General features: G+C 39.9%; 1 protein-coding gene across 1 annotated transcript; it reads right to left on the reverse strand.

Annotated features, from left to right (window-relative positions):
• Positions 1-1,482: 1,482 nt before the first annotated feature.
• Positions 1,483-17,091, reverse strand: LOC104942398 (abl interactor 1-like). Its single transcript, XM_010767619.1, has 3 exons — positions 16,870-17,091; positions 4,353-4,520; positions 1,483-1,530 (listed from the first exon to the last, which is right to left on the reverse strand). Exons 1-3 carry the CDS (start codon positions 16,984-16,986, stop codon positions 1,483-1,485), a joined length of 333 nt encoding a protein of 110 aa, XP_010765921.1. The 5' UTR covers positions 16,987-17,091.
• Between the last annotated feature and the right edge of the window lie 807 nt (positions 17,092-17,898).

The raw sequence follows: 17,898 nt of genomic DNA on the forward strand, positions 1-17,898 counted from the left end.
ACACACACACACACACACACACACACACACACACACACACACACACACACACACACACACACACACACACACACACACACACCAGAGTGTACCGCCATGCAACTGTACAGCCCGGGAATGAGGACTGGAATGAAAAATACCCAAAACAATGAAGTGCATGCCCCGCTGAGATCATAAATAAAACGCGGGCTGACACATGTGATTGGGTAAGAATAATGTGCAACTGTAGTAACAGCGTCACAGTGAAGTGCACAGCTGTGGGAACTAACTGGGTGTACAGTAGATTTGTCAGCCTGCTGTGCTGCTTCATCACTCTGCTCAGTCACTGGGTTCAAAACACACTGGCCACAAACAACAATGAGTACTGGCTATTTAACATGACTGTAAACACAGCTCTTCTGTCAAAATATTGGGATATAAAGTGTATTTTCTACAACCACATATATCAAAACATCTGTTTTTGTTATCGTCACATGGACAGCAGTCATCTTTAGACAGTCATACTTGAATTTTCACTTGATTAATCAACAAGTTTTCAATTTCTCGTTTCTAAAAAGTAAAAAAAAGGTTCTTCACATTAAGATACATGTTTGCATGACAACAATACTATAGAAACACATTTTTCTGACCACATTTCCCCACAATTCTTGCCTTAGGAAGGAAGTACTGTGTCAGTCTGACTAAAATCCCACAATAAAAATTGTTATCGCATCCACTCATAAAGACAAGCATACACTAAGGATAACCTTATACCATGGCATCATTTGCTGGAGGGCAACTTATAATTGTTAGTGGCCATACTTTTAGAGGAAAATATCATTTTGTCTTAATTCCAGGTTTGCTCAGAATGCCATAGTTAAACAAAGAGTGAGCTCTACATTGGGTATTGTGCTGAACCATGAGCTGAATGTATTTGTTTACCCATAGCATGCCAACAGAAACAATATGCATTTATATTGCGGTTCTCTCTGTTTTTCCTGAACCATTTCAGTTGAAATATGTCCCCAAGTTTCCTAAAATAAAGTTGCTTGTATTCCATTGTTACGACTCATTCTCCACACCAACGATCCCTCAATGAAATGCCACAGGCTCCGAAACTATGACTCACTATCACTTTTTTTCATGGCATTAATGACAAGTTCAGATTTTTATTTGTGTGTGAATGCATACCTTTGGGTTCAAATGTCTATTTCTAAAAAGGATGTGGTGCAGATCAGATTCAAGAGAATAACTAATGCATTAAACTTCAGATCTGTGTCAGTGGAGAAAATATGAAAATCAGGATACGGGAACTGCAGCATGAATGTGAATCCCCAACACACGCAAAGCCTTTTCTTCTTTCTTCCCTTTCTATTTGGGGTATCACAGAGGGGTTTTCAATGCGAGGCATTTTGTTCCGCCGGACACACAAAGCGCTCCCTGTTCGCAGTCTCTTAGCAGCCACTTCACACGCAGCACAAGGTGGAAGCCCCGCAAGCGACTCTATTTAACCATCAGCCCTTCCGCCTCAATACTGCGCAGAGACCCCGGCTTTTGAAAGGGAATGACAGCAGGGTAGGTTATGCAGAAACAAATACCTGTCAACACACACACACACACACACACAAATACTTGAGCATCTGTTACTGCGCACACAGACACAATCAAACATATTTTATAATGTTGCCATACTGCAGCCTGACCCTGCCATCCACTGAATATCAATAAGTGTTTAGGTAAATATACGACTTTAATTAACATATCCAAACACATCTGAAATGACTAAATGTCAAAAATAAAGTTTAACCAGTTGCAGAAAACATGGAACCAGTTGGACATCTCAGTACTACAAATTGGCATCATTGGGTTCTATAAAAAAAAAGTTTTGAGTACATTTGTAAATAGTTCACATTTAAATTGCTGAAGAATGGAATCATTGGTTGCAGCATTACAGGTGTTTGAATGCAGTTTGTTTTTAACTCTGCAGTTGAGGAAGTGAGTTTAAAGGTGGGGTAGGTAATTTTGGAGAAACCAGCTCGAGTGCGCTAGGATTTGAAAATACACAGCCGGAAGAAATCTGCCACTTCCTTACAGAGCCCCTCCTCCAACACACACGAACGTGCACATGACCAATGAGGGCACGAGATAAGTTTGTGCACAGATGGAAGGCTGACAGGCAGGTAGGCCATCTAGTTATTTTAGCCGGGCCGGCTAAAATGAATTGTCGTGCTTTTTACAGCACTACGGCTTCCACAGATGACATTTTTTTATGGATTTGTTGTCAAAGCACTTCAGATATTCATTGCTATCGGGATGTTAAGAGCATTCCATGGAATATAACAAAAAGTGTATCTCGAACCGGTTTCTCAAACTTACCTACCCCACCTTTAATTGCTAAAGATTCNTTTCAGAATCTCTTTACGCAGAGGGGACACATGTTGATGTATAAAAGACAAGAAAAAGTGGATTTTGCATAATAGGTGACCTTTAAGGCATTATGTGTTTTGAAGTTTTGAAAGCCTTCATATTTGTAGGGAAATGTTGATCAAATAGGAAAAGGCTGAAGGAGTAGGGTGTTTTTCTTGAGGCTATACAGATTATCTGGAAGATAATGTTTTCACTTTTCGGACCTAAAACAAGAAGGAACACTTTTTTCACTGACCCATCATCAGTAAATGTGACTCATCATGACACAAACTAGTCCATATTCACCATGGTTACGCAAACATGGATATAAAAATAGCAGAGGAAGAATGGAATTTCCCATGCACAAGGCAAGAGCTGGTGATGAGTACTTGAGACAGTAGTCAACCAATGTAAGCTCCGCCTGGGGTTAAATGCAATGGCTTCTTACTTCTGATCTCAGAGACCAAGTCTAACTGCCTCTCAGACTTGGCCCAGGGGGGTTGTCATGGAGACCAAGGCAGGCAGTGACCTTGGCATAGGCTGAATGACATTTGTCAGATATTGACTCCAAACCTGAAGGAGTGTAAATATGCCTTTTTGGTTTCTCTCTCTTGCCTTTCTTTGCTTGTCATCATCCATCTCCCATTTCCTTCATCCTTCCCTCCGATTGCCCGGATTTCTCTGCTCTCTCTCTCTCCCTCTCTCAAACCCTTAAGTACAAGTCCTCTTTCCTTCCATTAGGCTGACCTTCAGTGAAATCTGAACGAATTTCTGGCGCTCCTAGCAAAGCTCTGACAGAGGAAAAACACAGATAGCATCCCTGGGAAAGAAGTGTAAAAAGGAACTTCCATTCCATCACACATCACTCCCTAACATTATTAAGAATGTACACTACATTACAGACTGTGTTATACATGTTCCCGGTTCAGTGAATGCCTCACACTTCTAATCTACGACATGCCACCTGACCGGAGCTCTCTGTTTGATTTGTCTGAGCTCTTAATGCCTTCATTGGATGAGCGGCTGGATTTACCTGCACATGGCAGAACCCTCAAGCCATGGCAAGAAAAAAGGTTGGGAAAAGAAAACATTGTTGTTTAAAGCAACATATTTTGATACACATAAGTTAGATATGACCTTATATATTGATGTGCAACACTGATTTTTTATCGAAAATAAATGAATGAATGATGATTTTCTGGAGAAAGAGGTAATTACATGAAAACCAGACAGAAATATCTGAATTTGATAGACTGATAAATCAAAACAGGTCATCACATGAACGCAAACATTCTGTAAAGATTAAATATTGTCCTTTGATTTGAAACATATCAAACCAAGGGCTAAACAACTAATATCAGAGAGATAGCTATCAATGTCTTCAGAGTAAAGCAAGATCTCCTCAGCTGATAAATGATGCATTTATATTTGCCAGGGTATATATGTATACCATTACATATACTGCTTCAAAAAGCACTTTTGTATTGGTTCGAATCATTGTATTTTGGTTAAATTGTTGTTGATATTTTTCTGTCAAATAACATTATATAAGTATATGGGGATACATGTTACTAATATGACTGCAGGCTTCAAGACAGACCTATAATGATGTCCTTATGTGTGTTAGGGCTGCTATGTAATCAGTATCGCAGACCAATACATGCCAGTTAAAGAGATTGTGGTACATAATGTGTTTTGTGGCTCAGAAGAGGAAAATAGCATAAAAGAAAGAAAAACAGACCAGCAGTCATTTAGCCAAACACACAGCCAGTCAGACACTTGTGCAAGACTGATACCAAATACTGAGTAATAAAAAGGAACCATGGGTTCTAAAGAAGTCTATGTACTGTGTTTGAAAATAGAGTCTGTTTGAAAGTGAAAAGGAGAAGCGGGGAGTGTGGGGTACCATTCTTCACAGCTGTACGGTCTGTGGTGTGTGTGTGAATCTGTGTGTGTGTGTTTCTGACCTGGGAGATGTGGTTGATGGAGGACTCCATGCGCCGCAGCTGCGAGGCCTGGATGTCCAGCAGCTGCAGCACATTGTTGGCTAAGGCATTGATCTGGTAGGCCACGCTGGCCAGGGACTGGGTGGTGTAGGCTTTGGTCTCTTCCAGAGCTTTCCTCTTGTCCTGGGCCTGTGCATGAAAAGAGATTAGAGAGAAAAAAAAAATGGATGAAAAAAAGATGTAAGAGGAACCCAGTTACTGTTAATATCAGATAACATTCTAGCCCCGTATCCAGGTCAGGTTTGTGGTGGATTCAGGCCAATAGAGCGTCCTTTTCCCACCCCAGCTGTAATTCCCCAGACACCATGCTCTCTATGGGAGGATTTGAGATGATGTAACCCATCCTGCAGCAGCCATATTGGAGGCTCTGAGAACAGAGTACACAAAACTGACTACATATCCGAACTCGAAAGGGCTTGAGATAATTAAATGTACTTGGCCTATCTCTATTTTTTTTTTGCTTTCATTCATTTCTAATGAGGAGGTATCCTTTTGGAGGTTAAACGGTTGCCTACATTTTATTTTACTGGAGGTAAACTAAACCGTTCATTGTTTTAACACTCGGTTTGCCTGGTCACAAATGGCAATTGCTTACACTTAACTGCATTATCAACAGAAACTGTATTTACCCATATTGAGGCAAAAATATTTTTGCACATATTGGAAATGGATTATCCTTTACCGGAGTTTTAAAATGTCCAGCAATCGCTGTAATCAGCTATTATTAAAAGTTCAGCTAACATTTATTCATAATGTTTGATATACACGTAAGTTGTTAATTAATTAGCTTGCAGCCTAAATATGCACCCATATTTCTTGTTTAACTAGGCAGCTAACTAGGTACAAAGTTCATTTCAGATTCAAATACAAATTGCTTAGATACAATTGTATTCTTTATACATTTAGAGAGTTCTCCACCTTTCAAGCCTACAGACCATGAAGTTTTGATACAAAATATTTCCACAGTGTATTCCTCAAATGTATACAATAGAATCTCATTGGCATCAGAAGATGCAAGCGGCCACTAAAATGAATTACCCTGCTGGCAAGTTAGCCTGCTCACAAGGCCAACAAATAAAGAAGAGTGGTTGTTTAAGTTAACTGAGCTGACAGCACAAAATAAAACTACAAACTAATCATGCTTTCCACTTGTACGTGGAATATGGAAATTGGAGCAGGCCCAACAAAACCTTCTGTCCGGGTTAAACTTGTTAGCCATTGTTAGCAATATTTGACGAGAACTATTCTGTGCATACAAATGCTACAACAACTTGTCCTCAGATAGAAGTTGGACAGTGCTGTATGTATGACTGTTTTAATGAGACTAATAAGACAGAGGTGCCAAAAAAGATTACATTACAACGGTTTTCACTAAGGTGCAGCATGGAGCAACCATCTCTATTTTTAAGTAAGGATTGTCAGTGGAAATGACTGTTTGGGAACTCGGAAATTCTGACAACCCAGTTCAACATTGATGGCACCATAGGGCTACAGATAGTTTTCCACAGTTTCATTCTCCTTTCAAATGATTCCAAACAGAGAATAACAATGACGGTTACAGAGAGGCAAAAAGTGGCTTAACCAGAAAAACAGTGGTTTCTGAGGAATCACCTCACATCAAACAGCCTGGGGCAAAGAGCTGAGCTCCAAACTGAGCCATCCTGTTTGATCTCTGCAGGCTCATCACGACGCTGCCGCTCATAAAGCGGAGTCCAAAGAGCGCTGCCTGGAGGGGGGACACCGGACTTTGATAATAAGCTTCCGTAGCAGGGGGTAGGTGGTGGTGGAAGCCATGATTACTGGTTGCAGTGGGAAGGGGGCAAAACAGAAGAAAAGGGAACATTTGGTCATAGGAACAACCATGTAACTGCGTGTCTCATTACTGATTCCACTATGGCAGCGCAAAACTAATCCTGAAGCAATCCAAAGGGCTAAAAGCTCGTGACCTGGAGAGCTGCTGGCTGGGTGGATGCAGGAGATGACTGTGTTAGTTGTGTTTCCTTTAGTGGGAATCAGAGCGGCAGATGTGTTGAGTGATAACAGCCTCAGAAAGGAGGAGAGATTCCTCCAGAGGGTTCAAAGCATAAGGCCATCTGTTGAAAACACATTCATTCATGTGCACAAAGACACCTACTACTGACACTGCAATATGCAGTGTGGTAAATGAAGCTGCAGCGGCATGAACACATATTAAAAAAAAAAAAAAAAATGCAGAGGATGCAGTTTTTACTTTATAGGGACATTTCTAACAGATTACTGGACAACATATGCTCGCCTGTGCAGGACTGATGGCCTACATATAAAGCTGCAAGTTAGAGATCAGGGGTCTTTATAAGGTTTTACTTGAAATATACATTTATAAAAGTCTGTGTTACAAGTTTCAAGATGTCAGGGCAGGGAGGGTTCCCTGAATACATGCATTCTGGGAAATGATGCTGGGTATCTTGGCATCTGCAGCTTCCTTTATAACCACTCATTTTTTAGCAATTTCTAAAAAAAGCACCTTTATTCGAATCAAAGGACAATACTACAAAGCTAGTGTACCCCTAACTTAGTTTGTCAATATATTTCAGCTGCATAGACAAACAGCAGCAGTGACAATGCAGTTACCCAACAAAAAACTGTATAAGAAATAAGTATATATATATATATTTAGAAAGTCTTAATGTAAACATGCTGCTATTTGCTAGGATTTGGAATGCAGATTGTAACATTATAGGAAACTGCTTGATTTACTTGGTTTTAATATCTTACAGCTCGACGTCTAAAGAGAGACATTCCTGTCCTGCATTTGTTGCAAACATTCAATTGAGGTATGCTTCCACACAATATTTAGTCAATGTTTTTCAATAGCTACAATAGTACCTTTTAGAGATGTGTCCAATCCTCTGTCATTACTCATGCATTCTGTGTGAATGCTTGTTTCATTCCCCAAGTAACAGATTTCTTTCAATTTGAATCACAAGGACAGGGCTTCCTATAAGTGAAAGGAAAATGTGTCTGTTCTGCAACAGCTAGACCACAATGAACCAACTTATTGTCTTATAAGATGACACAGCACAAGATGAATATCCGTTTCAAATCATAAGCTGTTTACTGGGCACCAAAGAGACCATTAAGAGTCATCCCCTCTACTTTAATTTCCCCAGTGACACAGTGATTACAGCCACAATGAAATCAGATGAATTGGACAAGAAAGCTGATACGCTGAATGGTAAGGGTTGACCGAGGTTATGCCTTTCTTTCATGGTTTACATGAGGTTGAATCTTAAGCCTTGCGTTAATCATACTGTAACTGCAATTCTCCAAATCCAGAGCTCAGTCAACACGATCAGTTGCACCAAGGATCTTTTTCTTAAAAAGGAGGATTAAATTAAACTGAGACAACATGTCAGAAAATGGGTAAACGGTGAAATCAGCTTCTTGTCATTTTTCTCAAAGTGCCTCCCTTCGACTGGGTAACGCATCGGAAGACAGCTCTCCGTATTTCCTTCAAAAAATGGATTTGTTGTTCAATTACCCAATAATTGTGACTCCCTGTGACATATGGTATCAACGGATAAGGACTACAATAGATAAACAGAGCTTATCACCAGAAGAGGAACAAAAGGTGTGTTTTTGCCTCGTACAAAAAGGTAAATAACAGCACCCGAGAGCCGAGTGCTACACAAAGCAGGAGATGCAGAGAATGAGGTGAGCTCCTGGTAGGGCTGCACGATTTTGGGAAAAAATCTAATTGCGATTTTCAGACAAATATTGCGATTTGATTTGCGATATTTGTTTTTAAGCGACCCAACAGAAGTTTATTGTAAAATGCGGCCATATCTCCGGCTAGGAGATATGGCCGCACCCCCGCTGCCTGAGCTACGAGTGAAAGAACTAAACTTACATGAAACTTCCGTTGGGTTGCTTTAAAGTCAAGCTTCAGTTTAAGATTCACCCTGTAATAGAAACATGTGATGGAGCATTACTAACCTGACTCAGATGGTTTGATTAACCAAACCATCTAGGAAAGCTCCATTGGAAGCCATTTGGAAAGGGCAGGCACTTTCAAAAAGACTTGGCAGGTGATTGGATTAATCTGTCTATCACCTTCTATCATGGGCCACTTCTGAATGGTTAACAATGGCTGGTACATGTGGAGCACAGCACTTCTGATTGGTGTGGATGACTGACACACAAGAAAAAAAGAAAAAAAAAGTTTAAAAAAAATCGCAGGCTTTGCGATTTGATAATCGCATCATTTAAAATCGCGATTTCCATTTAAAATCGATCAATCGTTCAGCCCTAGCTCCTGGGGCGCTTTATCTCATATTTCTGAGCTGAGTAATGACTGAAAGAGATTGCAGAGTATCCAGGCAGTAGTAGACAGGCTGTCAGCACCTCAACTGGGTTTAAAAAGGGAGTACAGAGGAATGCACTGTCCTTGCACACACACACAAATTGTAGCTAGGAGTTGAGGCAAGCTAGATAATCTAGAAGCCGCTTGAAAACAGCTTCAGAGTCACAGTAGCAATCTTAAATGTTATTTGGAAGCAAAAAGGGAGTGGCAGTGGATTAGTTTCATGGGAAATGTTTGAGGCGGTGAACTGGAAAAATTCCTCCAACTTCGACACCCATCCAGTCTGGCAAGATAACGGCTATAAGCTGTCACTGAAGTCAAAGGATGCTTCGTTTTAAACAAGGTGGTGCTTCCAGGGAGGAAAGGATTCAGATTTCCAAACTGTTCAGGGGTGAGAGGAGGTGTAGCTGCCCCTCCACCCAGAAGCAGAAATACGAAATGGACAAAATGAGTATTTCTCCGAACATGACTAATAAAAGATCTGAGGATGGGGAAGCGATACCAAATTGTCTAAATCGAAACACATGTGGGTTTTTCACTGGATCATGCCCTCTAAAGTTTTGGAACATCGCAAAAATATTACACAGGGATGAAAATAAAGAGTTACAATAACATGCTACATCTGTTTGTACGGCACCAAGTATGACAACTCTATACCGTGCAATACGCCCCTGGATTTGTACAGCTGACAGGCACATTTGTGTTTATGTGCTCCCACTTGGCCGGAGGGGAAATGCACTCGAACTAAAAAAAAACGTTCAGGAATGTTTGGAATCCTGCAACATGTCTTCCAACTCTGAAGTGTTGCTAGAGAGCTCTGCTACAGTGTCAGGAATTAAAAACATACATTGTAAGGGAACTACCAAACATTTGTCTGTATACTAAACAGTTTAGAAAAGATATAAGAGAGTTTTCCCTCAAAAACATCAAGTAGGAGTGGTACTTTGTGTAAGCTAAGAGCAGAGTGACTGTAAGTCCAGCTGGAAGGTCGAAGAGCTCACATAGCACTTTGTATCGACTGCTGACCGCTGCAGACTGGACGCGGTGGGATAAGTGAGACAGCTGAGAGCTACTTCTCTGAGGGTGGTTATACTGATGGGGCTGTCTGACATTCAGCAGCTGATTGGGAATAAGGTGGAGCACTAATGAATATGAGATGAAAGACACATTTAGGATGTGGCTTTTTCCTGGTCAAATCCTTCTATAGTGCACACAGTGATACTTTAGAAAACAGATGAAAGGTCAAACTAAATGGTGACTGCCAGTTGCATCAAAAAGAGATTTGTCGCTTCCTACTACGACACCCACTCTACTACATTTCGATGACATATCAAGTTCAGACATGTTCAAAATGCAGAGTCTCGCAAGAGCAATATTGATTGGAGCCATTATAAAAGGTAGGTCCACAAGAACTAACATTTACCTTGTTTGTTTTAAATCCAAAGCAACACATATGATGTAACCAAATTCTTAACTATGTTTTAGAATTGCCCTTTTTCAAGTGAGTCTTTTCTACTTCACCCGAGCGGCAAGGGGACTTCAGATGTATTGTCATGCTAACGTGACTGTATGGCAGCATGGCGTTGAATGGATATGCTACATTCAGCCATGTTTTCGAGTTTTACCTCAAATAAAACTGCTGTAAATCGCACTGAGGGTGTGAGGGCATGAAATACTTCAGATGGATATTTCATTTTTAGGACTTTAAGGAAACTTTAGCTTCAAATAAAGTGACAGCTCCAATGCAGTTTAGAAAAGTTGCAGGGATATCGAGCAAACTAGTCAGTGTTTACATGGGTTGTAAAGCTGTAGAAAGCTTATGCTTGCAATGAAATAAATGTTGCAAATACTTCAGTTGTCCACCAGCAATCACTGACACATCTATGTATCCACTGTAACATGTCCTGCTCAGAACATAATCTTAGTTACAGTTACATTTGAGGATAACACTAAGGATCTCATTAAAAACCTATTCAGAATCAGTTCACATCCAAACGTTTAAATATGAGGCTGTGAGAAACTTAGCGCCACCTGAAAAGACCTTTGTGGTGAAAGCAACACTGGGACGTGTTAAGCATAAGTAAAACCTGCAGACTCAACTTCAATCCATTCTTGAGTTAGCTTGTAGCTCTTTGAAAAACAAAAACTCTGCAGTACACTATTTGAATTCCTAATTCCTCCGGGGCAGATGGAGGCTGACTGAAAGGCCATAAGGTCTACCTGACCTTGAAGATCTGCCAGTGCACAATTAAAAATTCCTTCAGTATGTCAGGCAGGAGACACATAGGGGAAGTGTGCACATGGAGGACACTCATTAACCTTTCAGCAGTGACTTGTGAAGGGGTTTGGCAGAAAGTTAAACTCCTGGAAAAACAAACTCAACTTATAAACAAATAAACACAACCACATGAGTATTTCAGAAGCTTTTCTTCATGTTTGCTTCCTCATCCTGACACAGAAAGTGTTTGGGCAGATTCTTCACACTTTAACAGAAAAAAGTGTTAGCTATCAATACAAACCTGACACTACTATGGCATACATACAGTCAGAGAGTTGACTGATACAAAGATGTCAGTATAAGCCTAATTCCTCTAAAGTCCTACAGTCTAACCAGACAACAGATCAGTCCAGTTTGGACCAAACCATCTCCGGTGAGCTGAGGGGGAAAGAGTGACAGGTGGTCCAAAAGGATGAATGGGCCCAAATTGTAGGCGGAGAGCCGCTAGGCCTCAGCATGATGGGAGAAAAACCAGGCCACTCGGCAGAGGGAGAGATGGAAAAAGACTCAAAAAGAAGGACAGGAAACAGGGACTAACCCAGAGAGACAGAGCAGTGCTGAAAAAAGATATACCACCTGCTCTCTTCCAGGGTAGCATTAATAAACCTGGAAAACAGCGCAGGACAGGTAAGGTTATATGACCAGGACACGGAGAGGACATATCTCCAGGACTCTCGCGAGGGGCTACCTGCATCGATTATCACATACCAGCCCTCAGTTCAAAGCTGCTTATTTAGGAGCAGAACTAGAAGTGGGCATCATGCTGGCTCAGCAGGGAGCGTCACATGCTCTTGAGCTTGCGACACTCATCTGACATATGACCTCTTGATTTGCCATAAATCTTACTTCCATTTCCCTATTCCCTGGTACTGTATTCCGATGATTCAACCTTTCCTCCATAGTTCCTGGTAATGGCACAAAATCAATTTCGGAAAATATATTACCGACATGTTTTGTAAGTGGAAGGATAAATACAGTATGTGGCCATTTTGAAAGGGATATGATGGGGCTACAATATATTATGATATATATAGATATGATATCAAGCCATATTCTCAAAGGATAACATGTAACCAAGCTTTAAATACCAATAGGCTGCTGACACAAGAGGTTTTTAAATGAGGTATTGTACTTGTCAGTACTATCAATTGAGCGTTTAATCAATTCATTGCTTTATTAATGAAATTAATAAAGAAGCATCTATGGTAAAATATGGTCATTATCAGAGCTCGCAATTACATAAATGGATCGTTTAAATTGCTCTTAGACTCAAACCCAAAGATATTTGATTTACAATCATATGAAAAAGGAATGCTACACATCCATAAGATGCCTATACATTTTCTGTCAATAAATAAATCAAAAACAGCCCAATATCAAAAAAGAAAAATGGATTGTAGTCCAACTGTTTATCTAAGCCAGGGGTGGGGAACCTCCGGCCACCGGGCCATATACGTCCCGCGAGACCATTTGGTACGGCCCTCGAGGTAATTTATAAACACACGCAAAAAAGAAAAAAATTAAAGAAATCTAGACCGCAAACAAATTAAACAAAGCGAGTGCCTGTTTTTCCTGGCCAAGGTCAGGGTCCTTGAACACAACAAAAGCCTAACGTATCATCACGTGGTACATGTCTCGTCTGACAGGGATGCAGTTCTGACGGAGAGCACCAGAACGTCGCTCCAGCACTTCCAAGCAGTACCCATAAGGAGCCGTACACATGCCGCAGCTTTTGCGTGGCTGTGTCTTAGTTGTAAGCCCAGTGGCGATATGTTCATCTGTCATACAGTCAATAACTTTGTTGTTATTAGCATCTGGTTAGCTAGCTATGCTAACGAATGTAAGAAGCTTTTTCTCCAACCAGTGAGGTAAAGGCACATCTTTATATGATCATTATAGTTATGCAAAAATAAGAGAATAAAGTAAACGGGTATAAAACACTATATGACAGTAAAAAAAAGTTGTTATTAATAAACAAGAATACAGTTTGAAAGGAGAGTGATTTGTAAAATATCCATAAATAAAAAGTAAATATGCTTACAGGTCTGTTTCATATGGGTGTTGAGAGATGTATCCATAGATCTCCTAATGTTGCTCTCAAAGTGCACCAGATTGATGCTTTTAACTTCAATATTTAAAAAAAAATCTTCCCGGGGGAGCATGCCCCCGGACCCCCCTAGAGGAGGTTAGGTACCCTCCCCCTTAAATCATGTCCACATGGATAGGAAACTAAATGCATTTGCACACATCTTGTGTCCATATCTTTCTGTTTTGGTGGTCATGCCACAACCGTGCACGTGAATGCATGCGCGAGTCATGTTCAGATATCTGGGTTAAGAGGTTGCTTTTTCTTTGCATAGCATGAAAGAAAGGCAAAATGAATGGGCTGTGATTTTAGTACTTTTAAGCAGAGGTCAATCATTTGTACGGCCCTCGGAGGATGTTGAAAAAATTGAAATGGCCCTTGAGAGGAAAAAGGTTCCCCACCCCTGATCTAAGCAGTGAAAAGCCCTCTCAGTGTGTCTTCCTGCCAACATGGCCATGTGGCCTACTCTGCATACAGTGCATGTGTCCTTGTCCCAGAGGTTAAACAAAGTGACAAAACCGAAAATGAGCCAAATAAATGTAAATGGTGCAGCAGGTAACATTTTGTTTTTCTTCAGTGAGACTACCCTAAATGGATGAGACTAAATAACAAAAAGATAAATAAGAAACACTAGACGTCAGATTCATCTCTGTGCGTGTATCTTCATTTTAAAAGGGTGTTTTGGCTCTGTTTTTAAAGGCACTTCCTGAAGGCATTTCCAGGGAGGCAGTCTCCGGTCAGCGGGGCAAACAGGAAACATAACTCTGAGCTGTTAGTGTGTCATAAGTTACACACAGTTTTAAACACTCAAACAAAAGTCACTATCAAGTAGAAAAGTAGGGCAGTGATTTGTTTTTCTTACTTAAAGACAGTTTTCTCCATCTGCTTCAGCCTGCTGAGCCACGCTACACGTCACTGAACATTTCCAACACCACAGCCTCCATGACAGGAACACAGAGAGGAGAGGAGGGATGGAAATGTGAAGGAGGAGTGCTGAAAGGACGAGCCGATTCATGCTGAGGCATGTTGATATGTGCGGGGTTTAGTTCAGAGTGCACAGTGTATGCGTCTGTGATTGTGTGTGTGTGTCTGTCTGAGGCAGAGAGAGAGTGTATCTACGGACACAGAGAGGGATTATGAAAAGTGCACTGTTAGTCTGACACTCGTTTCACACAGAGCGCCCAACGTGTGCCCAAAAGCCTAAAATCCTGTTTTTTTTACATCAGCGTTTAAAAAGAGTGCTCTGACTAAACACAAGGACAGACGCACAAAACATTTTATAGCCTTTAGCTTGTGTTAGATCACATACTGTACATCTTTTTAGTTTGGATCTTGGTTCAGATGTTTATCTTTGGATGATATATGATCATTATGGAGCCTCTTCCATTCACCAAATGTACACACACTGAAATGGTGATAGATGGCAAAAATCATAATCTCGATTATTTGGGTCAATAATTGTAATTGCGATTATTAAATGCGATTATTCATTGACTTTGAAAACATCCATTTATTGGAGAAAAAAAATGTGAACTGTATGTTTTTAACAGTTGATTACCCTGAACTTTAAGTATGATTCAACTGAAAAAAAAAAATTATTTAAAAAAAAAATAATCGTTTTATTTCGATTACGTTGTTTTCGTAATCGTTGCAAGCCGTAATCGCGATTAAAATACGATTAATTGAGCAGCCCTAATACAGAGGTTGTCAGATGTAAATATAATTTCAGTTCCTTATTGAACAAGGATGCATCATCGTGTTTTAATAATGTAGATTGTCTACGTTGTCTAACTGTAAGTTAGTTTGGACAAAGTACTGGCTAATGAGCAAGAGAACTGTGTCAGTATTGACCTTAAATATAGGGCCATGGATTTAAAAGCAAGTACTTCTAGCAATACAGATAAAAACCGTATAGTTATTCCTATTGTTTCATCTAACAAATGCAAAGTTATGCATTGAATCAGGTATTATCTAACCAATTCAGCTCCTATATTTTGTGGAATACCAAAGTCAACACCAACTTCTAGTAGTTTACAATAATCTCTGCGCCAGACACATCTCCTTATTTGTCAGTATGTAGGTTTGCCATGCAGCACTACACAAAAGCAAGTGTCATTTTGTTAGGAATGTGCTTTAAAAAAGTCATCAATGATCAGCGACAAAGTTGGGCTATTGGCAACTGTTGTTTGGACAGAAAATAACAGCAGTGCTAGTCTTCAAAACTTCCTGCAAAAAAGTTTGGTGAAAATTTGACAAAAAAACATTGCTTCTACTTTCTTATAGATCTTGTTACTGAGTCATTGTGGGAAATCAGTTTTCAATGACCCTATCTCATGTCAGATTGTGCTGTGGTAAACAAGATCCACAACAAGGACATTTAGTTATTACCCTGTATTAAAACCATCATGGGGAGAAACAAAAAAAAGTCATCAACTTCATGAAGGGGCACAATGGTCGACCTTCTTGTTCTGTAGTGTCTGCGAGGGTTACAGCAACATTCAGAGCTGAGCTTCACAATACCACATCATCTGAGGACAATACAAAAACTAAATTACAGGGAGTCCTTGGGGAGTACAGCTGGAATGGACACACCCTCTGCAGCTGATATTGTGGGTTGTGTGTCTTCCTGTTAAAACGTTTTTTTCACAAACCACAGTTTGTGTGTCACTCAGTGCACTTTCAAAAAGCAGCTCTGGCTTTTTTAGATGTGGCTTACCACAGATATATTTGTACGAAAATACAAGACGATGTATGAGGTTTCGCTGAGAGTCATTTCCTTATGACACATGTAAAATTATCCTTAGTAACCTATCAAAACAGGAACTTTAATTACAGAATGAGCTACTTTGGTAAAATAACTCAAATAACCGGGGAGAAAGCTGTGATGCCCCATTAAAACCAAAGTAAGGTCTGTTCCCATGGATAAGTTGAGAAAAATCAATACCTCCAACCTTTATTGACCAACTAACAAAGGCTTTACATTCCTCCCTCAGCCTATTTGCAAGCCTGCAAACCAAGCTTAAATAAACTCTCCATAAAGCTGCCTTCCACAGATTTCGACGCATTTATAAGGCTTTAATGTGGCATTAAAATGTGTTTAGTTACATATAATGCAGCAACAATAAAAGCCATGCACTGACATAGAATAGTGCTTACAAGTCAATAATGTAGCCTATACACCTCCAATGTTTTATTCCTGTAGTATCCCAATGGGGACTGTTGTGGTTTTAAATGGTGAGTTTAATGACCTTATGGAATGGCATGGACTGCTCTGTGCTACTACAATATTCATGTAGACGTGTACTGTCAATGTGACATTTAGTTTCCCACAAATCTAGGTTTGCATGTCAATGCCAACCAATGTCCTGGTCAATGTCAATAAGGGGAAAAAACTAGATAAAATATCTTGCTAGTGTCTTTAAATACAAAATAAATAATTATAACAGCTAAAACTTGCTGCTGTAACGTTAACACTCAAAGGCCTCCCTATCAGCAGTGAGAGTGGAAGCAGTTTTTGAACCGACCCACTGTAATAATAAAAAAGTAGACACACCCTCAGTAAACGGAATAAATGTGATTAATAGTTCGAAAACATACAATATATCTAAATATCCCGCAGTTGTAAAGGCATCAGACTGGTATTACAGCTCCAAGCTTTGGGCGGAGGAGATCATTCCGGCTTCTTTATCCACATTTCCTGTCCCAACAACCAATTCAATCCGGAGCTTTTCACGACAAAAGGAGGTTGAAGATAACGTGCTAACTCACTTACCTGGACATAATTGTTCTCGCAGTAGTCTGCTACTCTGGTAAGGTTTTGGTAACTCTCCACAAGCGCTCTTTTACCGGCTGGAATCTCTTCCTCTAACAACATTTGTAGCTCTGCCATCTTACATCTCCCCACAGAGCCTTCCTTCCCTCTGCTTCCCTTTGATTCAAACAGCCACTAGCCAAGCTCCGCTTCGGAAGAAAAAAATCCTCTCCGCCTGCTATTGTGGGATTCCTGCCCTCGCTTTGGCGTAACCTCAACCCGAAGATCGTATGTGCACGGAAAGAGTACTCGCTCGAATGTTTATACATAAGATCAGTGTTTTCTCTGTGGAAGTACATTTACTCACAACTGACAACTTTTACTAGTTTTAAGGTATGTATTGTCATGTGCACAACAACTCTAGAGAAGAAGCCCTTCGCAGGCTTAAACATCAAAGTGGTACATACATACCCATTAATGCAATATTTGTAATATAATATAAAATGTTGTAAAACTGGTCATTCTGAACAATGAGAACTTACTTTAGTACTTTTCGTATATGTTGATGGCTGCAATAATACGTTTGTACTTGAGTAAACATTTGAATGGTAATTTTGTATAACTGATTTTCACATATTAGCCTATTGCTAATTCTACTTAAGTACAAGATCTGAGGTATTTCTACATCTTCACAATTAATTAATCTGGAAATGTTTTCGTCAACTAATTAACTATCGGTTAAATTAAAGAAATTGTCAAAAATACCTATTAAAATATACTTTAAAAAAAAGCCACAGTAATGTTTTCAAATGTCATGTTTTTTTTCTGGAAAAATATTTAAGCACATTCTCACATTTGAGAACCGGAACTAGTTCATTTTGACATTTTTCTTGCATAATATGTTTCAAGTTTACTTTAACAGTAACTCATTTATCAAAATTATTGTTTTACATTTTTGACAAATTGCAGATCTAGATATTTTACGAAGATGTGTGGTGATCGGAATTAAAGACAAAGGGAGAGCTCTTGTTGCTCACTCCCATCCACCGA

Source organism: Notothenia coriiceps, unplaced genomic scaffold, assembly GCF_000735185.1.
Source record: "Notothenia coriiceps isolate Sejong01 unplaced genomic scaffold, NC01 NC01_scaffold00004486, whole genome shotgun sequence".
NCBI classification, from domain to species: domain Eukaryota; kingdom Metazoa; phylum Chordata; class Actinopteri; order Perciformes; family Nototheniidae; genus Notothenia; species Notothenia coriiceps.

Excerpts from the sequence above, each read along its gene's own strand:
- LOC104942398 (XM_010767619.1), bottom strand. The coding sequence starts at position 16,986 with ATGGCAGAGCTACAAATGTTGTTAGAGGAAGAGATTCCAGCCGGTAAA. Across the intron at positions 4,521-16,869 it reads GCGAGAACAATTATGTCCAG|GCCCAGGACAAGAGGAAAGC; the intron begins GTAAGTGAGTTA and ends TTTCATGCACAG. Across the intron at positions 1,531-4,352 it reads CCATCAACCACATCTCCCAG|CCGGGGTCTCTGCGCAGTAT; the intron begins GTCAGAAACACA and ends CCCTTTCAAAAG.